General features: G+C 43.8%; 2 protein-coding genes across 2 annotated transcripts in view; one reads left to right on the top strand and one right to left on the bottom strand.

Moving 5' to 3' along the window:
- Positions 1-11,672, top strand: part of SCYL1 (SCY1 like pseudokinase 1) — an 82,201-nt gene extending 70,529 nt beyond the window's left edge. The window contains exons 17-19 of the mRNA XM_040410587.1: positions 7,308-7,389; positions 8,590-8,747; positions 11,468-11,672. Of these exons, the coding sequence (XP_040266521.1) occupies positions 7,308-7,389; positions 8,590-8,714 (207 nt within the window). The 3' untranslated portion in view covers positions 8,715-8,747; positions 11,468-11,672. The remainder of the gene's footprint in view (positions 1-7,307; positions 7,390-8,589; positions 8,748-11,467) is intronic.
- CDC42BPG (CDC42 binding protein kinase gamma) overlaps positions 10,899-25,820 on the bottom strand; it is a 180,707-nt gene continuing 165,785 nt past the window's right edge. The window contains exons 31-37 of the mRNA XM_040410586.1: positions 25,137-25,234; positions 23,858-23,942; positions 23,640-23,760; positions 20,634-20,751; positions 15,493-15,571; positions 15,333-15,418; positions 10,899-12,004 (exon numbers count right to left, since the gene is read on the bottom strand). Of these exons, the coding sequence (XP_040266520.1) occupies positions 11,957-12,004; positions 15,333-15,418; positions 15,493-15,571; positions 20,634-20,751; positions 23,640-23,760; positions 23,858-23,942; positions 25,137-25,234 (635 nt within the window). The 3' untranslated portion in view covers positions 10,899-11,956. The remainder of the gene's footprint in view (positions 12,005-15,332; positions 15,419-15,492; positions 15,572-20,633; positions 20,752-23,639; positions 23,761-23,857; positions 23,943-25,136; positions 25,235-25,820) is intronic.

A 25,820-nucleotide genomic window follows, 5' to 3' on the forward strand; every position in this document is an offset into this window, starting at 1 on the left:
TTTGGAAAAGTGGAGAGTATGTTGGAGAAAACATAAAAGCTGCAAACGTTGCCGCAAACAGGCAGTTGAAACAAATTTTTTGACTTTTTTACACTGGGAAAACTGGCAGAGCCATAATAAATCCTCCCATTATGTGTTATAGTCACATATCTGTAGGTATAACATTGTCAATATGATTTCACCTCTTATACTTTTTTTTTTTATTATATGGATTTTATGTTGAATAAGGCCTCATTCAGACAGGCATAGTACAGAATCCATACTGGCAGAGGAACAGGTTACTGAATTTCACTGTATCCGGCTTAGCCAGATCCTGGCGTTCACCACCAGATCCCCATGGACTAAAAAGGGATTCAGCTGCATTCTGGCGAAATGCTGGCTTTCAGATGGACAAACAGTCATACATGCAGGACTTTCAAACCCAGCATTTCAATGGAAAGTGTCCGGCCTCCCACCAGATCCCATTATAGTCAATGGGGATCCGGCGCTAAACGGCAGCCTATTCCTCGCCATCAGGCTACCTGATTTTTGAATGCATATGTGAATACCCTAACATGTCTCTAGGATGTGGCTGGAGAGACCAGTTTATAATATAAGCAAGAAAATTTGATTTTTGATACATTGTTTTTCATTACTGATGTTTATGAAATATTCCTGGAAAATACCATAGAGTTTCAGTGACTGTCTGCAAAAGTAACAGAGATTTCCTTGCAACGATGACTCTGTCTGCTTAGAATTTTCGGGAGTCTTCATGTTTTTTTTTGTCACATGGTCTTTGTTGTCTTTTGTGCATTTGTTAGGCTACTTTTACACTAGTGTTTTTGCTAGATTCGGCAGGGTTCAGCAAAAACGGTTCCATTACTGAAAATACAACCATCTGCATCAGTTATGAACGGATACGGTTGTATTATCTTTGACATAGCCAAGACGGATCTGTCATGAACTCCGTTGAAAGTCAATGGGGGACGGATCTGTTTTCTATTTTGTCAGATAAAACGGATCTGTCCCCATTGACGGTCAGGCCGGATCCATCTTGCTCCGCATCCCAGGACGGAAAGCAAACTACACTGCTCAAAAAAATAAAGGGAACACAAAAATAACACATCCTAGATCTGAATTAATTAAATATTCTTCTGAAATACTTTGTTCATTACATAGTTCAATGTGCTGACAACAAAATCACACAAAAATTAAAAAATGGAAATCAAATTATTCAACCCATGGAAGTCTGGATTTGGAGTCACACTCAAAATTAAAGTGGAAAAACACACTACAGGCTGATCCAACTTTGATGTAATGTCCTTAAAACAAGTCAAAATGAGGCTCAGTAGTGTGTGTGGCCTCCACGTGCCAGTATGACCTCCCTACAACGCCTGTGCATGCTCCTGATGAGGTGGCGGACGGTCTCCTGAAGGATCTCCTCCCAGACCTGGACTAAAGCATCTGCCAACTCCTGGACAGTCTGTGGTGCAACGTGACGTTGGTGGATAGAGCGAGACATGATGTCCCAGATGTGCTCAATTGGATTCAGGTCTAGGGAACGGGCGGGCCAGTCCATAGCATCAATGCCTTCGTCTTGCAGGAACTGCTGACACACTTCAGCCACATGAGGTCTAGCATTGTCTTGCATTAGGAGGAACCCAGGGCCAACCGCACCAGCATATGGTCTCACAAGGGGTCTGAGGATCTCATCTCGGTACCTAATGGCGGTCAGGCTACCTCTGGCGAGCACATGGAGGGCTGTGCGGCATACCAAAGAAATGCCACCCCACACCATTACTGACCTAATGCCAAACCGGTCATGCTGGAGGATGTTGCAGGCAGCAGAACGTTCTCCACGGCGTCTCCAGACTCTGTCACTTCTGCCACATGTGTTCAGTGTGAACCTGCTTTCATCTGTGAAGAGCACAGGGCGCCAGTGGCGAATTTGCCAATCTTGGTGTTCTCTGGCAAATGCCAAACGTCCTGCATGGTGTTGGGCTGTAAGCTCAACCCCCACCTGTGGATGTCGGGCCTTCATATCACCCTCATGGAGTCTGTTTCTGACCGTTTGAGCAGACACATGCACATTTGTGGCCTGCTGGAGGTAATTTTGCAGGGCTCCGGCAGTGCTCCTCCTGTTCCTCCTTGCACAAAGGCGGAGGTAGCGGTCCTGCTGCTGGGTTGTTGCCCTCCTACGGCCTCCTCCACGTCTCCTGATGTACTGGCCTGTCTCCTGGTAGCGCCTCCATGCTCTGGACAATACGCTGACAGACACAGCAAACCTTCTTGCCACAGCTCGCATTGATGTGCCATCCTGGATAAGCTGCACTACCTGAGCCACTTGTGTGGGTTGTAGACTCCGTCTCATGCTACCACTAGAGTGAAAGCACCGCCAGCATTCAAAAGTGACCAAAACATCAGCCAGGAAGCATAGGAACTGAGAAGTGGTCTGTGGGCACCACCTGCAGAACCACTCCTTTATTGGGGGTGTCTTGCTTATTGCCTATAATTTCTACCTGTTGTCTATCCCATTTGCACAACAGCATGTGAAATTGATTGTCACTCAGTGTTGCTTCCTAAGTGGACAGTTTGATTTCACAGAAGTGTGATTGACTTGGAGTTACATTGTGTTGTTTAAGTGTTCCCTTTATTTTTTTGAGCAGTGTATAACATGTTGCTGTTTGCTCTCCGGTATGGGATCGCAACTGAACGGAATGCATTTTGGAGCACTCTGTTCTGTTCAGTTTTGTCTCCATTGACAATTAATGGGTACAAAACTGAAGCGTTTCTTTTCCAGTATTGAGCCCCTATGACAGATCTCAATACCGGAAAACTAAAACGCTAGTGTGAAAGTAGCCTTACAGAAATGACACGTCTCCTTTATTTGTTTCTTCTGACCAGTATATGATAGATATAAGCTATGCTCCATGTCATATACTGGCTTACAGTGTTTCTGGATTTCTGCCTTATAGAAGAAGCTAGCCCATACCTTATATTGCTGTGTGCATGTTCAGCGAGTTTCACACGAGCTTGTTTAGTCCATGTGCCAGCTGCATTTCCTACTGCTCTTCTGACCACAGGTGAGCTGTACTGTACTCTTGGCATTATTAGAATACAGTACAGTAGACCTGCAGTCTATAAATCATAATGATGCTGTGAGGTCGGGTCAGAGGAGCAGTGTTCGGTCCAGAAACCTACCCATCAAACTGAGCAGATTTCCTGGAACAAACACGCTTGTGTGAAACTGGCACTCTGTAAAGTTGTATAAATTCTTGAACTTTAAAGCGGACCGGTCACAATAAAATTCAATGCAATCTGAAAGCACCATGTTATAGAGCAGGATGGACTGAGTAGATTGATATATAGTTTTAGGGGAAAAGATTCAGTAAAACTTGTAATTTATACATTAATATCCTTGCTTTTTTCACTTCCTGTGAGCAGCTATTGGTACAGGAGAGAAGCGTTCTCAGTGACTGACCGCTATCTCTGTATGCACACAACGTATCAATCACTGAGAACCCCTCCCTCCTGTACTGATTGCTTTTTCTACCTCCTGTGAACAGCGGAGATTTAAAAGTATAGATCTTAGGTTTTACTGAATCTTTCCCAAAAAAAAAAATATATTAATCTTCCCTGTGCTTCCTATTCTATAGCATGGTGCTTTCAGATTGAATTGCAGTTTGTGGTGACAGGTCCGCTTTAACGATCGGATAAGACTTGGGGTACATTCACACGACCGTATTTTTTCCACATCCGTTACGCATTTTGCAGAATAGAAGCGGACCCATTCATTCCTATCGGTGAATAAAATGTGCCGACAATATTCAGTATGTTGTCTTCTATTCCGCAAAAATATGAAGCATGTCCTACTATTGTCCGCAGCACCATTCAAGTCAATGGATCCGCAAATTGAAAATGACATACGGACACGCGGTTCTGTTATTTGCAGACCGCAAAACAGAAAGGATTACACACGGTCGTGTGAATGTACCCTTAAGGCGGCCAATACACGAAGATTAAAGTTGGCCGGAATGGCAGATTTCAGCCATTCTGGCTGAATGTTATTTGAAATATAGACAACGGCGGACTCTTGTCTGCCAAAAATGTAATCCGCCGTCCTGGAAAACTTTAACCATTCATCGGCCAACACTGCATGTTGATGGCATAATCGTCTGAATTTTGCCGAACACTTGGCATTGTACTCAAGCACCAAGGAGTTTGTTTTTATTAAAAACCGATTCCTTGGTCGGGCAGTTTAGTTGGTGGGATCGTTCGAACAGAACCATCCCATGGACGACTGATTATGATGGTTTGCATTCCGGCCAATCTCAAATGTATGACCAGCTTTAGGCCCCATTCACACGTACGCAATTTCGTTCCGCATTTTGCGGAACGGAATTGCAGACCCATTCATTTCTATGGGGCTGCACTATGTGCGGCCCGGATACGGACCCGCACTTCCGGGTCCGCAATTCCGTTCCCGAAAAAAAATAGAACATGTCCTATTCTTGTCCGCAATTGCAATTAGTGCTGGTGATGTGCGGTCTGCAAAATGCGGAACGCACATTGCCGGTGTCAGTGTTTTGCGGATCCGCAAAACACGCTACGGACGTGTGAATGGACCCTTAGGGTCCACACGTGACTGATTAGCTGTAGCAGGAAAAAAAAAGCACCAAATAGTGTGTACAGTCGTGGCCAAAAGTTTTGAGAATTACATAAATATTGGAAAAGTTGCTGCTTAAAGGGAACCTGTCACCTGGATTTTGGGTATAGAGCTGAGGACATGGGTTGTTAGATGGCTGCTAGCACATCCGCAATACCCAGTCCCCATAGCTCTGTGTGCTTTTATTGTGTAAAAAACCCGATTTGATACATATGCAAATTAACCTGAGATGAGTCCTGTCCGTGACTCATCTCAGGAACAGGACTCATCTCAGGTTCATTTGCATATGTATGAAATCAGTTTTTTTTTACACAATAAAAGCACACAGAGCTATGGGGACTGGACATTGCGGATGTTCTAGCGGCCATCTAGCAACCCATGTCCTCAGCTCTATACACAAAATCCAGGTGACAGGTTCCCTTAAGTTTTTATAATAGCAATTTGCATATACTCCAGAATGTTATGAAGAGTGATCAGATGAATTGCATAGTCCTTCTTTGCCATGAAAATTAACTTAATCCCAAAAAGACCTTTCCACTGCATTTCATTGCTGTCATTAAAGGACCTGCTGAGATCATTTCAGTAATCGTCTTGTTAACTCAGGTGAGAATGTTGACGAGCACAAGGCTGGAGATCATTATGTCAGGCTGATTGGGTTAAAATGGCAGACTTGACATGCTAAAAGGAGGGTGATGCTTGAAATCATTGTTCTTCCATTGTTAACCATGGTGACCTGCAAAGAAACGCGTGCAGCCATCATTGCGTTGCATAAAAATAACTTCACAGGCAAGGATATTGTGGCTACTAAGATTGCACCTCAATCAACAATTTATAGGATCATCAAGAACTTCAAGGAAAGAGGTGCAATTCTCGTTAAGAAGGCTTCAGGGCGTCCACGAAAGTCCAGCAAGCGCCAGGATCGTCTCCTAAAGAGGATTCAGCTGCGGGATCGGAGTGCCACCAGTGCAGAGCTTGCTCAGGAATAGCAGCAGGCAGGTGTGAGCGCATCTGCACGCACAGTGAGGCGAAGACTTTTGGAAGATGGCCTGGTGTCGAGAAGGCCAGCAAAGAAGCCACTTCTCTCCAAAAAAAAACATCAGGGACAGATTGATCTTCTGCAGAAAGTATGGTGAATGGACTGCTGAGGACTGGGGCAAAGTCATATTCTCCGATGAAGCCTCTTTCCGATTGTTTGGGGCATCTGGAAAAAGGCTTGTCCGGAGAAGATGAGTGTGAGCGCTACCATCAGTCCTGTGTCATGCCAACATTAAAGCATCCTGAGACCATTCATGTGTGGGGTTGCTTCTCATCCAAGGGAGTGGGCCACTCACAATTTTGCCCAAAAACACAGCCATGAATAAAGAATGGTACCAAAACACCCTCCAACAGCAACTTCTTCCAACAATCCAACAACAGTTTGGTGAAGAACAATGCATTTTCCAGCACAATGGAGCACCGTGCCATAAGGCAAAAGTGATAACTAAGTGGCTCGGGGACCAAAATGTTGACATTTTGGGTCCATGACCTGGAAACTCCCCAGATCTTAATCCCATTGAGAACTTGAGGTCAATCCTCAAGAGGCGGGTGGACAAACAAAAACCCACTAATTCTGACAAACTCCAAGAAGTGATTATGAAAGAATGGGTTGCTATCAGTCAGGAATTGGCCCAGAAGTTGATTGAGAGCATGCCCAGTCGAATTGCAGAGGTCCTGAAAAAGAAGGGCCAACACTGCAAATACTGACTCTTTGCATAAATGTCATGTAATTGTCGATAAAAGCCTTTGAAACGTATGAAGTGCGTGTAATTATATTTCACTACATCACAGAAACAACTGAAACAAAGATCTAAAAGCAGTTTAGCAGCAAACTTTGTGAAAACTAATATTTGTGTCATTCTCAAAACTTTTGGCCACGACTGTACACACACTGTGGATTTTGTTGCCGAAAAGCTGCAGATTAGACGTAGTGTCATTCTTTGCATTGAAAAGCATGAAATCCGCAGGATAAATTGACATGCTGCACATTTCAAATCTGCAGCTTGTGGACGAGAATTCTGAATTCCTGATTTGCTGCACAAAAATACACATCTAATCAGTCCTGTGAGCCCAGCCTTACGGTATGTTCACACGGTTAAAATCGGAGAAGGAAATAATCAGTCCTAGACTTGGTTGTTTATGGTGGAGTTACTAGCGTCTTTGGGTCAGATGTTTTTGCATCCCTATTGCCTTCAATGGAATCCATAATCAAATCTGTAACATGTCACTTCTGAATCAGTTTTTAAATCTGCTACTGAAAAAAGCTCTACCATGTGTTCAAGGTGTGCACATGGTTCCGTTTTTTTTATATCAAGGTCAATGGTTGATCCAGTTTTTGAATGTGGATTGAACACTTCTGAATCAGTAGCAGGTTTTAGCTGTGTGTACATAGATCTCTCTAACAGTCGTAAAGTCGCCGGCAGGGTCCTCTCTCCTTCTGTACGAGTTTGTAACTAGTCTTGTTCATGCTTGTAACAGTTTTTTTATTTTTTATTATGTATGTACACCCCTTTTCATATGCACAGCACCATGGAATGAATGGCACTTTAATAATGTGGTTCCAGATGTTACTCTATGCTCTAAAATTCAGGTAGATCTACAATAATTTATGGTAATTCTTCAACAGAAAAAAGATGATAATCGCAGTTCAGAAGGAGGTGGAGACTGGGGTGGAGATGAAAACTGGGAGTCAGTGGAAGCAGAGCAGGGTGAGTTGTCAGTAGAATATATTTTCTGGCTTGGATTATATGACTACTATAGTACAGTGATGGTGAACCTTTTAGAGACCGCGTGCCCAAACTGCAACACAAAACTTAAAACTTATTTATCGCATAGTGCCAACACGGCAATTTAACCTGAATACTACAGTCCAATATACAGGGTGGGCCATTTATATGGATACACCTTAATAAAATGGGAATGGTTGGTGACATATACTAATGTGCCACAAACAGGAAGTTAATGTGAGGGGGGAAACTTTTCAAGATGGGTGGTGACCATGGCGGCCATTTTGAAGTCGGCAATTTTAAATCCGACTTTTGTTTTTTCAATAGGAAGAGGGTCATATGACACATCAAACTTATTGGGAATTTCACAAGAAAAACAATGGTGTCCTTGGTTTTAACGTAACTTTATTCTTTCATGAGTTATTTACAAGTTTCTGACCACTTGTAAAATGTGTTCAATGTGCTGCCCATTGTGTTGGATTGTCAATGCAACCCTCTTCTCCCACTCTTCACACACTGATAGCAACACTGCAGGAGAAATGATAGCACAGGCTTCCAGTATCCGTAGTTTCAGGTGCTGCACATCTCGTATCATCTGAAGGCAATCGTCTATGCTGTGAAGATACGAGATGTGCAGCACCTGAAACTACGGATACTGGAAGCCTGTGATAGCAACACCGCAGGAGAAATGCTATCAGTGTGTGAAGAGTGGGAGAAGAGGGTTGCATTGACAATCCAACACAATGATATGTCACATGACCCTCTTCCTATTGAAAAAACAAAAGTTGGATTCAAAATGGCCAACTTCAAAATGGCCACCATGGTCACTACCCATCTTGAAAAGTTTCCCCCCTCACATATACTAATGTGCCACAAACAGGAAGTTAATATCACCAACCATTCCCATTTTATTAAGGTGTATCCATATAAAATGGCCCACCCTGTAGTATGTCTTCTATGTACTTTACCATTTAGCTATAATAGCCTGCCTACATTCAATGTGCTGTTCAGTGCGCCCTGCGCTGATGAATGTCAGGTAAAATCTAAGGCATATTTTTACACCATAGACTTTTTCCAGGGTGCCCACAGAGAGGGCTCTGAGTGCTGCCTCTGGCACCTGTGCCATAGGTTCTCCACCACTGCTATAGTATAACATGAACATGCAAGCTGCTTGTCTGACAGGCCTAAGCAAAGCAGAACTGGCTCGGAAGAAGAGGGAAGAACGCCAACGAGAAATGGAAGCCAAAAGGGCAGAGCGGAGAGCTGCCAAGGGACCCCTCAAGCTTGGAGTGAGAAAACTGGATTGAAGAATAAAAAGTGACTGTAAAACAGAAAACAGGGTGTGTACTTGATGTTTTATATCTTTGAACCATATATGTCAGATGGACAAGGTCGAGCGAACTGGAAACTTATCTCCCATGCTTTAAACAAAAGGTCTTTGACAACACTATGTCCAAAGTACCATTGGTTTGAGATTTCCTGGGCAATCCACTGTTAAAACAGTGAGGGAGATTTATTAAAGGAATTGTTCAGGATTTTGATGGCATATTCTGTGTTTTTCAGATTTCTGTACCACATATCAATTTCATATTGGGGACAGGGGAATGTATCATCCCACAGACCAACTGTTACCTTGCAGCTCTTTCCATTTTGTGCAGTAGACAGAGCTGGTAATTGACTTCAATGAGAGCAGTCCTGTAATTATCAGCTCCATCCTTTAGACCAGGCATGCTCAACATGCAGCCCTCCAGCTGTTGCAAAACTACAACTCCCATCATTCCCAGACAGCCTACAGCAGGGCATGGTGGGAGTTGTAGTTTTACAACAGCTGGAGGGCCGCAGGTTGAGCATCCCTGCTTTAGACCAGGCATGGCCAACCTGCAGCTCTCCAGCTGTTGTAAAACTACAACTCCCACAATGCCCTGCTGTAAGCGGATAGCTGTTGGCAGTCTGGGCATGATGGGAATTGTAGTTTTGCAACAGCTGGAGAGCCTCAGGTTGGCCATTCCTGCTTTAGACCAAAGATCAGCAACCTCCAGCTGTTCACAAACTTTAACTCCCAGAATGCTTCACGTCTATGGGAGTTAGAAGAACAGCCGAGCATGTTTGCATACTGGGAGCTGTAGTTTTACAGCAGCTAGAGTGCTGAAGGTTGCTGATCCCTGCTCTAGACCAGTGTTTCCCAACCAGTGTGCCTCCAGCTGTTGCAAAACTACAACTCCCAGCATGCCCAGACAGCCTTTGGATGTGCGGGCATGCTGGGAGGTGTAGTTTTGCAACAGCTGGAGGCACACTGGTTGGGAAACACTGCTCTAGACTATGGATAGAGCTTCAAGATAACACTTTTGTAATTTTTTTTATATTTCACTGTAGATGTTAATGTAACATCTGGCCTGAGTTCTTGGCCAGATGTTTCTTTCCAAAAATCTGTGTTTGAAACCCCCCTAATGGGAGGTCGCCAGGTGTTTTTTCCAGCCCAATTATGTATGAAGAATCATACACTACACAGATATTTAAAAGGAGTATTCAAGTGTGATCATGTTACATAAAAATTGGATCAGAAAGGGCAAAAATAAACTGATCACCCACCCCTGCTGTACAGCCAGTACTCTGGTCCCTGCTCAGCTCGGCCTTTTCAAGCCCTCTTCTTGGGCTTGGAATGCCCACTCCGCCAATCACCGATGGGGCCTGTGTTTAGCTAAGCAGGCAGCCTAAGTATTTTTCTGGTGGGTTGAAAATAAGAAGAGGAATATGAGAGGAGCAGGGACCAGTGCAGTGGGTATCGGTAAGAGGAGAACTCAGTTTATTCCTGCCCTCATTTTTATTTGATGTGATGGAATAAATAAACTAGATTTTCTGTTCTGTTGTTCCTTTTAAGATTTATATGCCAATATTCATTGCTTTAGGGGGTTGGAAAATTTGCAGTGTAATTGCTCAGAATGCAATATAGTGTCATTCATGCTCTATACAAGCATACATAACTGTATACTATCCCCCAGATATCTCCTATTGGGAGGGCCCCAGCATCAGTGAAGTAAAATACACTCCTGTCCATGTGATGCAAGATGGCAGCGCCCGCTTCCTCTGACTGATCCTTCTAGCATCTATGGACCATGTGTAACTGTATGTGGCATTTTGACCAATTATATTGCATATTGGCCAACCCCTTTAAGATGTGTAAAGCTGTGTTTAAGGCCTTATTCACATTTCAGTTTTTTACGGACGTGTGCTGTCCGCATTTTCCACGGACAGCATACGTACCCATTGATTTAAATGTATCTGTTCACATTTTTAGACAGCAACTACTTTGATCCGTGATGCGCGGACCAAGCACGCCCATTGAAGTCTATGGGTCCGTGAAAATCACTGACATACATCAGTGTTGTGTCCGTTTTTCACTGAAGACTCAGATTCTTTGGAAATGAATTTTCAGCTGAGCAACGTCAGTGAATTACAGATGACACACACGTACGCTTTTTTTTTCACGGACGTGCCACTGACACGGAAATGTGAACGAGGCCTAAATCTGTTATCAGCAGTTCCCTAAGGACTCGTGCACACGGTCTTTGGTGTTTGTGTGGTCCGCAAAAAACACAGATACTGGTCATGTGCATTCCACACAAAACATCCTGCCCTCTATAGAACAGTCCTATGTTTGTCTGTCTGTAATACGGACAAGAATAGGAATTATAATTTTTTTTTTTAAGGTGCGACGGAATGGACACATGGATGCAGACAGCACCCCGCGTGCTGTCTGCATCTTTTGTGGCCCCATTCGACCCACAAAACATGTGGATCAGATGCAGACAAAAACCACAGTAGTGTGTGTGTGTGAGCCCTTACTTTTGACAAATAGCATAGTATGTATCAGTATACTTAAAATTAGAACTATAGAAATTCCAACAGATCTGTTTTATAAAGGCAGGGGGTCCACTGTGAGGGGCAGTTGGATCTGACAGATCTAGCACAGCATGCAGATGTGAAAAGAGTCTACATCTCTCAAAGTCTTCACAAATGTATGAACGGTAGATACAATTCTTCTCGCATGCTTTCTTCACAGGACACAGAACAAGCCCCCTGTGCTCGTTGCAGTCAATGAAGAGTGGACATGGTCAGAGATTTCATAATATTTATGCTGTATAAATTTTTATGTTACATACAATGCTGTATATTCACAGCCGAAGAATAAAATGACATTTTCCAAACCAGGATTTATCACTTCTGGAATTCCATGTACATATATAATAAACTCCATAAAAAAAAAAGTCTCACCCTGTAGGTGTTTTTTTGCCGTTAAAAATAATTTGAGAAACATATATAATTCATCCACTTGATTTGGCGTCTAATGTACATAATGTGTCATGGGTACAACAGATGAAGTGTTGTGTAATTATTGGGGTCTCAACGGTGACCATCCAGAAAAAAAATATATTCACGTTTCCATTAAAACAAAGACAGTAAGAAAAATCTATGGCTCATAAAAATCCATGAAGTCACTTGTGAGCAACACTTGTCCGCAAATAACGGGAACTGGATTATGGATCTGGTCTTATGAAGAAGTGTTGGATGTATTTAAGATACCGGTGTGGTCAGGAATCTAGAAAAGGAAAGAGTTAAAGCTGTTACTAGGAAATAAAATGTGCACTTCGCAATGTTAATTAAAGGGGTTATCCAGAGATGACTATTGAGGACCTATTCTCTGGATAGGTCATCAATATCGGATCAGCAGGGGTCTGACCCCGGGACCCACGCAGATCAGCCCATGCCCGGTGCCGTGTTCAGAAAGCTGCTGGAAGCCCGGAGAGTGCAATGGCTCCCTGGAACAGGTACCTGCCAATATTCTAATGATGACCTATCCTGACCTGAGGTCATCATTATCTAAGTATCTCTTTATTGGGGTTCTCTGGGTAAAGGGTCATTTTTATGACTATAGAGTGTTTGACACAGATTCAAGGAGCAATCAAGAGAGCAATACATTGATTTACTGCATCAAACAAAACAGCCCAGATTTGCTAATGTGATTTTGCCTAGACTGTAGTGTAAAATGAGCCAAAATATCAACATTTATGGTGCAAATTGTTGCATCAAATTTAAATATATTTATGAAGTAAAACCCCAAAAAGAATAACTTACTGCATCTCTTTCACCGAGAGGCATGACTTGGCAAGAAACGTTGTGGCCCAAGATGCAACATTTAGTACTATAGTGTCCAGCCATGCACCACATTTGGTGCATCTCTGGTCTGCAACTTTTATGTACATTGTAGACAGGATTAATAAATACTGACCAGAGTAGTGTTGTTTTGATACCAAAATTTTGATTCTATTTCGATACCATAAAAATGTATTGCTATACTTGATACCACGCAAAAAACAAAACAAAAAAAACACCAAAAAAGCAGCGTGCATTCCGCATTTTATGGAACATCCGGCCCATAATCGAACAGGCCGATCCTATTTTTGGGGGGGACCAGGTGACAAAAAAAATGGCGATCAGAGCCCCAGGATTACACTGCTGGGTCTCCGATCAGAAGCTGCCACTGCACCACCAATGAATGAAGGAGGGGAGGGGACCCTGTGGCCACTGTCACCAATGATTATAATACTGGGGGGGCGCACTGCGCCACCAATGTTTTTAGTACTGGGGGAAGGACGCACTGCGCCACCAATGATAAGTAACCTTTTAATACAAATAGAGGCGGCAGGTGCCGGCGGAAGAATTACATAGCCGGCACTCGACCTCTAAGACAGGGTGCTGCGATCCGCGGCAGTTAACCCCTCAGGAGCCGTACCTGAGGGGTTAACTGCTGCAGATCACAGTGCCCCGTCATAGAGATCGAGTGCCGGCTATGTGATTCTGCCGCCGGCACCAGCCGTCTATATTTGTATTAAAGGGGTTGTCCGGGTTCATAGCTGAACCCGGACATATTTCCATTTTCACCCAGGCAGCCCCCCTGACTTGAGCATCGGAGCAGTTCATGCTCCGATGCTCTCCTTTGCCCTGCGCTAAATCGCGCAGGGCAAAGGCATTTTTTGGAGATCCGGTGACAAGCCGGGCTTTCCATGGGGCTGCCAGGAAGCCCGGTGATGTCATTGGCACTGATAGGCGGGCTTTAGCGCTGCCATAGCCAGTAAAATGGCTAGGGCAGCGCTAAAGCACGCCCATCAGAGCCAGTGATGTCACTGAACACACTGCCGGGCGGAAGCTGCCGCCCGGCAATGTGTGATTTGTAAACAAAAGGGCCCTTGCCCTGCACGATGTAGCGCAGGGCAAAGGAGAGCATGAACTGCTCCGATGCTCAAGTCGGGGGCTGCCGAGGTTAAATTATGGGTGATGTTCGGGTTCAGAGCTGAACCCGAACAACCCTTTAATGGGCGAGTTATCAGCACCTCTCTCTTCTTATTGGCAGCAGCGGCACAGTGGGGAGGGAGAGAGTGACTCCTTCTCCCCTGTGCTGCTGAGAAGAACATGGTGCGCGCTGAGAGCAGTGTGTGCCATGTTCTGTGATACTAGGCTATGCAGTAGCACAGCCTAGTATCAGTAAATGTCAAATCCCGGTATCGAATCGATACAAAAGTATCGATAATTCGATACCCACTACAACCCTAGACCAGAGTGATCCTTTTAAACTACATTTCAAGAGTTTAAACCATAAAACTCCAATTCAAAGAGGGAACATTTTTTATTTATTTTTTTAATAAAGAGGACCTTTCACCACTCCTGACATGCTTGTATTAATAGCTTCATGCATTCCTCATGTAATAACAATTCTGGAACATCTATTCTTATGTCTCTATGATGTGCCATTCCATTATTATTTATCCTAGAAGTTATGAATGAATTGCTAGCAGTCTGCAGTAAGGGTACAGAGGGGTGGTAACAAGTTGGGGGGGGGGGGTGTCCCTGCACAGTCTGACAATGGCAGCACTGATTGTATACAGCAAGTCTGTGCAGGTACACCCCCCTCAACTTGTTACCACCCCTCTGGACCCTTACTGCAGATTGCTAGCAATTCATTCATAACTTCTAGTAGAAATAATAGAGGAATGGCACAACATAGAACCATGAGAATAGATGTTCTAGAATTGTTATTACCGTATTTTTTCGCTTTATAAGATGCACCCGATGATAAGACGCAACCCAGGTTTAAGAGGAGGAAAATAAGAAAAAAAAAATTTCAGACCTCATATCAGATCCTCAGACCGAACCCCAAACCTATGAGGACATCAGATCAGGCCCCCATATCAGGACATCACATCTGATCCCCTTATCAGGACATCAGCCCTTCATGTCAGAACCCCATCAGACCTTATATCAGCTCACATAGTGAGACGGGACAGGAAGACTGAGAGGATGAGTATTACAAAAGGTCCGCTTCACTCCCTACTACTGGCTCACTAGTATCGGCTTTATAAAAGATGCATGGCCATTTCTTCCCCCACTTTTTTTTTTTGGGGGGGGGGGGGGGGGGGGAGAGTGCGTCTTATAAAGTGAAAAATACGGTACACGAGGAATAAATGAAGCTATTAAAATAGGCATGTCAGGAGTAGTGACAGGTCCTCTTTAAGGCTAGTTTCACATTTGCAGTAGAGGACAGCCATAAGCCAGATACTACCACCTTCCTGCCACACCCTATTAACTATAATGTGGTCCAGCAGATATCTGGCCGCTACCCAGCAAATATGCCAAGAATCAGCCAGGCAAGATACGCTGTACGCCTATGGCAGGCTACCTAAAAAACATGGACTCATCCCCTCCCAAAAAAAAAAAAGCCCTCACAAGAAAGAAAATGTCACAAAAATCTGCATTTAAGTGGTTGTAAGCACTTTATATGCCATGTGGTAATGATAAATCTGAATATGCAGTACATATATAATTCATTAATTAATAGCTGAGCTGATCTAACAGTAAGTCACTGTTCTTACCTCATGTAGGATGTCTGATAAGGTCATCAAGCTGTGAGGAGAGGACAGGGAGTCTTCTGACTGGGAGCTGCAGGAGCTTCGTTTTACTGTATTAAAAAATCCACATTAGTTATGTTACACTAGTTTACTGTAGGAGTTTGATTGTGGGCTGAGTATTTACCAGTGTCACTGCTGGAAGATAATGGTCTTCCCATCCCTGTTACTTCTTGCCCACTGCTCCTTCTTTTCTCTTCTTGTGCCTGTTTGAATGTTCAGAATATTGTGTCACAGACAGGTAAAGAGGCTATTCATTCAGCAAAAAGATGTCAGTTTTTTTATATATTGGAAAGTTCGAAAATGTTTTAACGTGGCTAAGATTTGAGGAAGTGGGGGGCAGGGCTAGCTGAGCATGGTGGAGGATGCATAGACTCTGAGCTTCTCGCCACAACACCCGGTCGCTTAGCTTTATAGCCGAACAACCCTGTTCAACAAGGGCAAACTTCACACTAGCGTTCGGGGCTCCGCTTGTGAGTTCCTTTGAAGGCTCTCACAAGCGGCCCCGAACGGATCCGTCCAGCCCTAATGCATTCCAAGTGGATGCGGATCCGCTCAGAATGCATCAGTCTGGCACCGTTTGTCCTCCGCTCAGCAGGCGGACACCCGAACGCAGCTTGCAGCGTTCGGGGGTCCGCCTGGCCGTGCGGAGGCAAACGGATCCGTCCAGACTTACAATGTAAGTCAATGGGGACGGATCCGTTTGAAGTTGACACAATATGGCTAAATTTTCAAACGGATCCGTCCCCCATTGACTTTCAATGTAAAGTCAAAACGGATCCGTTTGCATTATCATGAACAAAAAAATTCATGGTAATGCAAACGGATCCGTTCTGAACGGATCTAAGCGTTTGCATTATAGGTGCGGATCCGTCTGTGCAGATACCAGACGGATCCGCACCTAAACGCAGGTGTGAAAGTAGCCTAAGGAGAGAGGCAGAGAGTCGGACTGCACACCGAGAACCCAGAAATCGCAAGGGGATCTATCTAGGTTCCTGAATACAAAGCCGTGATCTCTGGCGGGAAGGAAGAAAATGGCGGCGGCTGATATACACTCTGAAGCGCATGAAGAGGACTCGGATGGTGACAGCTCCTGCGCTTACTCGGATGCGCACGGAGGGGCTGAACAGTTACCTATAACAAGGTCTTTCTTACAACACTCCTTGTCGCAGGCTCTCGCTCCGGTGATGAAGGAGTTAGCCGACATAAAGACAGAGGTACAGCAGTTGGGACATAGAGTGGAAACGCTCGAATATTCCCAATCAGTAATAGTGCAGCACAACAGAGGGACGCAGGCTCAGTTGCAAGCCTTACGCTCACAGATAAATAATGCACATCTACACCTGGAGGATCAGGAGAATAGGGGACGTCAGAAGAATGTCAGACTTAGGGGAATCCCTGAATCTGTCCCTGCTGAACTAACAGACTGTAGGCCGGATCTTTTCCCTTCTGGTGGGGCAGATGCCATTATCATCGAACGGGCACATAGAGCGCTTAGACCCAAACCCCCGGCAGGAGATCCACCAAGGGAAACGATCTGTGCCCTATTAAACTTCCTTGATACAGCGGAAATACTCAAAAAGGCACGAGAAAAGGATGACATTCTCTTTAATAATCATAAGAGCCTGATTTTTCAGGACTTAGTCGCCAGCACGCTTACAAAATGCAGGATTTTGCGTCCCTTAACAGCGGAACTGCGAGCAAGGAAACTACCCATGAGATGGCTTTTTCCCTTTGGTCTAAGCACCACAATCAAGGGTAGACAAATAACTGAGAATCCCAGATTATTTATCTAAAATTTGGGAAGCCCTAGAGATGGCACCTCTGGACATACCCTCGTGGCTGCCGATACCCGTTCCAGAACATCTCCCTAGGCTGCCCTCACTTCCATCGTGGCAACTATCCTCGAAATACAAAATCACCCAGGAGGAAGTCGGCACCCATGGACTGAAGCATTACCACATAGAGAGGCAAGGGTTTGATATATATATATATTCATGCTACCGGTTGTCTTTGCTGTATGTTAACGGAAAGATGCCCTACAGAGTTGTTTATATAATTGATCAAGTTATAACTTGTAGAAGGTTGTCTCTCAAATGTCTCCTATTATAGTTATAAACGGGCTATTCACCACAGCTGGGGCCCAGAAGGGTGACGTAGATATTGCCCACTCATGGGCGGTTTACCTGTATGGGCCATTCAGCTCCTACTGCAATTAGGACTTTTCTCCTCACTGGCTATGCAGTCGCCTGTTCCTATGTATCTTGAAAATAATAGGTTCTGTTTTATTCTATATTGGCCAGGTGTGTGGAGCCTCTGGTACTAACTAGGCTCTATCACCATCACCTATGCCCCCCCCCCCCCCCTACTCGCTACTTGTTTGTCAAGGGTAAGGTTTTAAATAAAACGATTACTTTGGCCAACATATATGCTCCAAACGTTAAACAGGTTCCATGGCTCCTTCGGACGTTGCATGCCCTCCAGACGTTCGCAGAAGGTTTGTTAATACTAGGGGGAGATTTCAATCTGACCCTGGACCACACCATGGACTCCACTTCCAAATCTCCATTTATCCCCAAAAAGCAGGTACGTAAATTACAACTAGCACTATCTGACCTGCGGATCTCGGATGTCTGGAGGGTCCTCAACGCTGACGGAAGGAACTATACGTTTTTCTCACATGTCCATGGGACTTATCAGCGTTTAGACTATATATTCAGCTCCAACAGTGCACTATCTACTATTGTGAGTGCAAACATGGGTCACTCTACAATCTCAGATCATGCTCCTGTTAAAATACAAATGAAGTTGCATGAACTACCGCCTAGAGTGTGGTCTTGGCGACTTAACACTACCCTGCTGGAAGATGAGCTCAATAGGAATCTCATAGAACAAAAGATCACAGATTATTTTAAAGTGAATGACAGACCTCAGACTCCCATGCCCATAATATGGGAAGCTCACAAAACAGTTATTAAAAAGGAGAATTAATTAGTCTAGGAGCTAGCATAAAGAAGCAAAGAACCCAGAAATTAGACTCCCTGTTAATGCAAATTGCTACCCTAGAATGTCTGCACAAGACAAAACAAACTGCTGAGATACAAAATAATCTCAAATCCCTACATTTTCAGGTTAAAATTTGAGGAAGTGAAACTGGAAAATATATTGCAAAGTTGTAGACCTCTGCTTGCCCTCATTCAATAGGAACCTTTCCTTCCAACGGATTTAAAAAAATCTGTTCTGATGGCCACAGAGCCTAGATTTTTAATCCGTTGGAAGTACATACAGTACAGACCAAAAGTTTGGACACACCTTCTCATTCAAAGAGTTTTCTTTATTTTCATGACTATGAAAATTGTAGATTCACACTGAAGGCATCAAAACTATGAATTAACACATGTGGAATTATATACATAACAAACAAGTGTGTAACAACTGAAAATATGTCATATTCTATTTTCTTCAAAGTAGCCACCTTTTGCTTTGATTACTGATTTGCACACTCTTGGCATTCTCTTGATGAGCTTCAAGAGGTAGTCCCCTGAAATGGTTTTCACTTCACAGGTGTGCCCTGTCAGGTTTAATAAGTGGGATTTCTTGCCTTATAAATGGGGTTGGGACCATCAGTGGCGTTGAGGAGAAGTCAGGTGGATACACAGTCAGTCAGCCGAAAAATTGGGAAAACTTTGAAAGTAAGGGCTATTTGACCATGAAGGAGAGTGATGGATTGCTGCGCCAGATGACCTGGCCTCCACAGTCACCGGACCTGAACCCAATCGAGATGGTTTGGGGTGAGCTGGACCGCAGAGTGAAGGCAAAAGGGCCAACAAGTGCTAAGCATCTCTGGGAACTCCTTCAAGACTGTTGGAAGACCATTTCAGGGGACTACCTCTGGAAGCTCATCAAGAGAATGCCAAGAGTCTGCAAAGCAGTAATCAAAGCAAAAGGTGGCTACTTTGAAGAACCTAGAATATGACATTTTCAGTTGTTTCACACTTGTTTGTTATGTATATAATTCCACGTGTTAATTCATAGTTTTGATGCCTTCATAGTTATGAAAATAAAGAAAACTCTTTGAATGAGAAGGTGTGTCCAAACTTTTGGTCTGTACTGTAGATGGAGAGCAACCCAAGAATAGGGCCACAGAGATATTGTCAGCTCACTCCTTCTCCCCCTCCTCTTCTCATAGACTTATATAGCAGCTTGCAATCTGATCTTTCAGTGCGCTTAAAGGCCATCTAAAGCTGGGTTCACATACGTGCTGTGAACTCTGGAGTTCACTGTATTAGTCATAGTGGATACCACCGTGCACCGCCAGATCCCCTTTTACTGTAATGGGATCCGGCCACTTCTCGGCATATACACAAAAAATGCCGCCTGTAGTATTTTTTTTTGGTCTGGCCGAAAGCCGCCTTATATGCTGTATATAGTGAACTCCAGAAGTCTGTTTCTCCATTCACAGCACATATGTGAACACAGCCTTAGTTTCAGAAGACCGATTTAGGCTAGATGCACACGACTGTATGTGTTTTGCGGTCCGCAAATTGCGGATCCGGCAAAAAAAAAAACGGATGACGTCCAGATGGCATCTGTTTTTATTTTTTGCGGATCCATTGTAACAATGCCTATCCTTGTCCACAAAACGGACAAGAATAGGACATGTTCTATTTTTTTATTTGCAGGGCTACGGAACGGAGCAACGGATGCAGACAGCACACGCATCTTTTCCAACCCCATTGAAGTGAATGGGTCCGCACCCGAGCCGCAAAAAATTCGGCTCGGATGCGGAACAAAACCACGTTCGTGTGCATGTAGCCTTAAATACTAGTTTAGGAAGGGAAGGAGTAAAATAGCTGATATTACAAAGTTTCTTATATTCACCTGTACTATTGATTTATGCAAAGCTGTGTGAAAAGTTACATTTATTACACATGTTATAGAAAGAACAAAAATGTACTGAAAACAGAACTAGAGAACTACACTCCTGACTTGTGTTGGCATACACCTGACAGATAAGGACGGCAGGCTAATCCGATATACTACACTTTCTTATATAATGTTGTGCTATAGCCCCCTGGACGTGTTTTGCCTGGTACAGGTGACCATAGGTGTTCTTGGGGCTATTTTTCTTTAAATCATTTTCTTTTCATGCTTTGCTCAGCTATGGTGTGATGAATCTTCCAACGGGGCCAGAATTGATCAGTCATCCAATCATTGTACATTATGTGGAAAATAGTGTTCTGTATAGGAAGACTAGACATTTCTTACCACTGGCAGATCTTTTAACTGATGCTTTCCATCTCCAGGCCCAACATGAACCAAATGATTAAAATTCTTAGGGTTGGAAATTAGTTTTGACCTCATCTGAGGGTCTTTCAACATCACTCTGTGAATGGAATAAAAAAAATGGATACATTATGATTTGTCAAATATATGTGGAAGTATATGTTCTGAGGGCAAGAGGAAAAGTAGCAGGCAAGACCTCTTTGTATCCCATGTATGTGTGTAAAGGAATAGATTGAGCAGGTTTCATTTCAAGTATGCACTGAAAGAGAAGGTTTTACAGTCAGGTCCATAAATATTGGGACATTGACACAATTCTAACATTTTTGGCTCTATACACCACCACAATGGATTTGAAATGAAACGAACTAGATGTGCTTTAACTGCAGACTGTCAGCTTTAGGCCTCATGCACGAGAGCGCTGCACTCGTATGATCTATACAAGTGTATTACTGTAGTGCAGCGGCGGCATGAAGCGCACGGCGTCAGAGCAACCACTGACGCCGTGCATTCCTGCTGTCAGCAGGATGCCAGGCCGGGATACCATGGACCGCTCTCGGCCGTGAAACACGGCCGTGTGCATGAGGCCTTAATCTGAGGGTATTTACATCCAAATCAGGCGATTGGTGTAGGAATTACAACAGTTTGCATATGTGCCCCCCACTTGTTATAGGACCAAAAGTAATGGGACAGAATAATAATCATAAATCAAACTTTCACTTTTTAATACTTGGTTGCAAATCCTTTGCAGTCAATTACAGCCTTAAGTCTGGAACGCATAGACATCACCAGAAGCTAGGTTTTAATCCCTGGTGATGCTCTGCCAGGCCTCTACTGCAACTGTCTTCAGTTCCTGCTTGTTCTTGGGGCTTTTTTCCTTCAGTTTTGTCGTCAGCAAGTGAAATGCATGCTCAATCGGATTCAGGTCAGGTGATTGACTTGGCCATTGCATAACATTCCACTTCTTTCCCTTAAAAAACTCTTTGGTTGCTTTTGCAGTATGCTTTGGGTCATTGTCCATCTGCACTGTGAAGCGCCGTCCAATGAGTTCTGTAGCATTTGGCTGAATATGAGCAGATAATATTGCCCGAAACACTTCAGAATTCATCCTGCTGCTTTTGTCAGCAGTCACATCATCAATAAATACAAGAGAACCAGTTCCATTGGCAGCCATACATGCCCACGCCATGACACTACCACCACCATGCTTCACTGATTAGGTGGTATGCTTAGGATCATGAGCAGTTCCTTTCCTTCTCCATACTCTTCTCATCACTCTGGTACAAGTTGATCTTGGTCTCATCTGTCCCTAGGATGTTGTTCCAGAACTGTGAAGGCTTTTTTGGATGTCGTTTCCTGTTTTTGAGGTTCACCAATGGTTTACATCTTGTGGTGAACCCTCTGTATTCACTCTGGTGAAGTCTTCTCTTGATTTTTGACTTTGACACACATACACCTACCTCCTGGAGAGTGTTCTTGATCTGGCCAACTGTTGTGAAGGGTGTTTTCTTCACAAGGGAAAGAATTCTTCGGTCATCCACCACAGTTGTTTTCCGTGGTCTTCCGGGTCTTTTGGTGTTGCTGAGCTCACTGATGCGTTCCTTCTTTTTAAAAATGTTCCAAACAGTTGTTTTAGCCACGCCTAATGTTTTTGCTATCTCTCTGATGGGTTTTTGTTTTGTTTTTTCAGCCTAATGATGGCTTGCTTCACTGATAGTGACAGCTCTTTGGATCTCATCTGCAGAGTTGACAGCAACAGATTCCAAATGCAACTAGCACACTTGGACCTTTTATCTGCTCATTGTAATTGGGATAATGAGGGAATAACACACACCTGGCCATGGAACAGCTGAGAAGCCAATTGTCCCATTACTTTTGGTCCCTTAACAAGTGGGAGGCACATATGCAAACTGTTGTAAGTCCTACACTGTTCACCTGATTTGGATGTAAATACCCTCAAATTAAAGCCGACAGTCTGCAGTTAAAGCACATCTAGTTTGTTTAATTTCAAATCCATTGTGGTGGTGTATAGACCCAAAAATCTTAGAATTGCGTCGATGTCCCAATATTTATGGGCCTGACTGTATGTGTTGCTGCCGCCAGCACTCCCTCCATGACAGCCCTGGGATCTGTTCCATGGAATCTGCATAAGGGTAATTTCACACGCAGCAGTTTTGTTGCATACATTTCTGTGACTGTCCAAATCTTACAGAAAATTGTGTTGGCTGCAAAAACGCCCCCCATTCAGATGCATGCCTGCCAACTTTTGAAAAGCCCAAAGAGGGATAAAATATATATTATATATATATATATATATATATATATATATAATTTTATTTTTTTTACACTAAGCCATGCCTCTAACTATGACACGGTAGTTATGCTCCTTCAATGTGCCCCCATAAAGTAGGTATGCCCTCTAGAGCACCTGTATTGTTAATAATAATTTTAAAAAAAATCCTCACCTAGCCCCATTCCCCCAATGAATGGAGCATAAGCTCATGCTCTCCCCAGGACCAGGCGCAATAAAGTGACATTAGCCTGTTTAGCTGAGCGGGAGAGCACACAGACTGGGGAGTGATCATCATCCCCTGACCTGAGCGCTCGCTTGCTAAGCCCAGCAGGAGTGATGACATCACTTCATTGCGCCTGCTGCTGGGTAGAATACCGGCCAGGGAATAGTGGAGCAGGAAGCTGACGGTTCCCTGCTTCACCATTGCAACTATATCTGCGTGCTCAGGACACAGATACTGTTGAAAGATGGATATACCTCAGCCATCCCGGGACGGCCACCGAAATCCGGGGCTATCCCGCTGATCCAGGACGTCTGCAGTTGTATGGAAGTGCACATTACTATACACTTTCAACACCAGGTGGAGCTATATTATGTGAGCAGACGTCTTAAATCTTTACTAGTGGGACAACCCCTCTAATGTGAAAAAATCCTAATGACCGTGGCACTTTATGCATAATACATTCTCCGTATTTTACCTCCTCTGCTGTAGCCGCTCCTCTTCTGAAATTCGGAATGAAAAATGCCTTTTGCTCTTTGTTTTGAGCAGCTGTCTCCGGCTGTTATCCGAGGTCTCTTGAACGTCAAACTCATCTTGATCTGTTGGGAATCGACAAACCGTGACCAGAAAGACAACGTGGCTGCAAGATCTATTGTACACAGACAAGTCATACTGGTGTGTAGATGTAACACTAACCGGCCAATTTATTACGCAGATATACCAGACGGACTTTCTCCGTTCCAAAGACACACAGAGATCCTTCATAGTTCAAAGGCCGAACCTGTGGAGAAAAAAAAAAAGATATATAGACAAAGGGACTTTTTTTTTTGACAAGGGGAATTTTTAATGAGGGAACTTTTAGCTTCAGTCAGTTTTGAGACTTTTTCGTCCATAATTCTAAGAGTACTTTCACGCTGCCGGATCCAGTTAAAACGCTTCCGTTACTGATAATACAACCATCTGCATCCGTTATGAACGGATCCGATTGTATTATCTTAAACATTGCCAAGAGGGATTCGTCATTAACTCCATTGAAAGTCAATGGGGGACGGATCCATTTTCTATTGTGTCAGAGAAAACTGATCCGTCCCCATTGACTTGCTTTGGGGGGCATGACTGATCCGTCTTGATCAGTTTCCCAGGACGGAAAGCAAAAAACAAACATGTTGTGGTTTGTTCTCCGGTATGGGAACGCAACTAAACGGAACGGAATGCATTTTGGAGCATTCCGTTCTGTTCAGTTCAGTCCCTATTGAAAATGAATGGGGACAAAATTGAAGCGTTTTTTTTTCTGGTATTGAGCCCCTATGACGGAACTCAATATTGGAAAACTTAAACGCTAGTGTGAAAGTTGCCTTACACAGGAGGAGAGAATGTGAAATTCTCTCCAAAGCTTATAGTTTTGAATGTATGATGTGACACAGAGGTGTAGGAGACCAAAGGAAGAGATGTACAGCCCAGTAACCTGTAGCGGTACTTATTGCCCATGGGCTATAGTGTACAGAGCACCTGGGAAACCAGCATTTGAGGGAACAGGGTTGAAGCAATAACATCCCTGTTTTGTTACCTCCACTATAAGGGCTCATGCACACGACCGTTGTTGTTTTGCGATCCGCAAAACACTGATAGCGGCCGTGTGCATTCTGTATTTTACAGAACAGAACAGCTGGCCTCTAATAGAACAGTCCTATCCTTGTCCGTAATGCAGACAATAATAGGACATGTTCTATTTTTTTTATGTAATGGCCATGTGGACATACAGAAGAACGGAATCCACACTGAGCGATTTCCGTTTTTTTTTTTGTTTTTTTGCAGCACCACTGAAGTGAATGGTTCCACATACGGGCCGGAAAAAAAATAAGTTTGTGTGCATGAGCCCTAAAGCTGAGAAATAAGAATAAGGGCAGCACTTGTACTTGATAATGTAACTGTATTTCCTGGTTAAAAGGCCGGATCAGCAGCCAAGGAAACTCACTTTCTTCAGATGGACGGTCTGGATCCAGTCACCTTTTCGGACATCAAATATATCTACCGCATTTTCACTGAAAACTGTGAGATGAGGACAGGTGTACGCTGAGAGAAGAACACATTTCCATTAAATCATACACAAGGATTCTGTCCCTCAGGACATGTTAAGGTCATGAATGCACTTAAGAACGGTTACTTTGCATAAGCAGGGTGGGAAATATAAGCAGACATTAGCTACAATTCAGTCATTTAAAAGATGCAACTATGAAGCTGGGTTCACATCTGCGTTGTGAAGTCTGGCACTGTAATCCGGTCACTGTACCCAGCGTACATGCCGGCATTCGGCCAGACAAAAATGCTACACGTGACATTTTTTGTCAAGCATGTCTACTGGAAAGTGGCCAGATTACCGCTGGATCCCATTACAGTGAATGGGGATCTGGCGGTGCACGATGGTATCCGGCCGGAACAGACTGTCGAAGTTCACAGCACAGATGTGGACCCAGCCTAACTTGAAATTAAAACCACAGGACTAGATAAAAAAAAAATTTCAAGCTATAAAACTTCAATGGGTTGTCAAACACCCTGGAAAAAAATTGGGCATGTCCAAAATCTGTTTCTCTTCCGTTCATTGGGGGACACAGGTTTGACCATGGGTATAGCTGTAGCCGCTAGGAGGCGGACACTAAGC

Source organism: Bufo bufo, chromosome 10, assembly GCF_905171765.1.
Source record: "Bufo bufo chromosome 10, aBufBuf1.1, whole genome shotgun sequence".
In the NCBI taxonomy this organism is placed as follows: domain Eukaryota; kingdom Metazoa; phylum Chordata; class Amphibia; order Anura; family Bufonidae; genus Bufo; species Bufo bufo.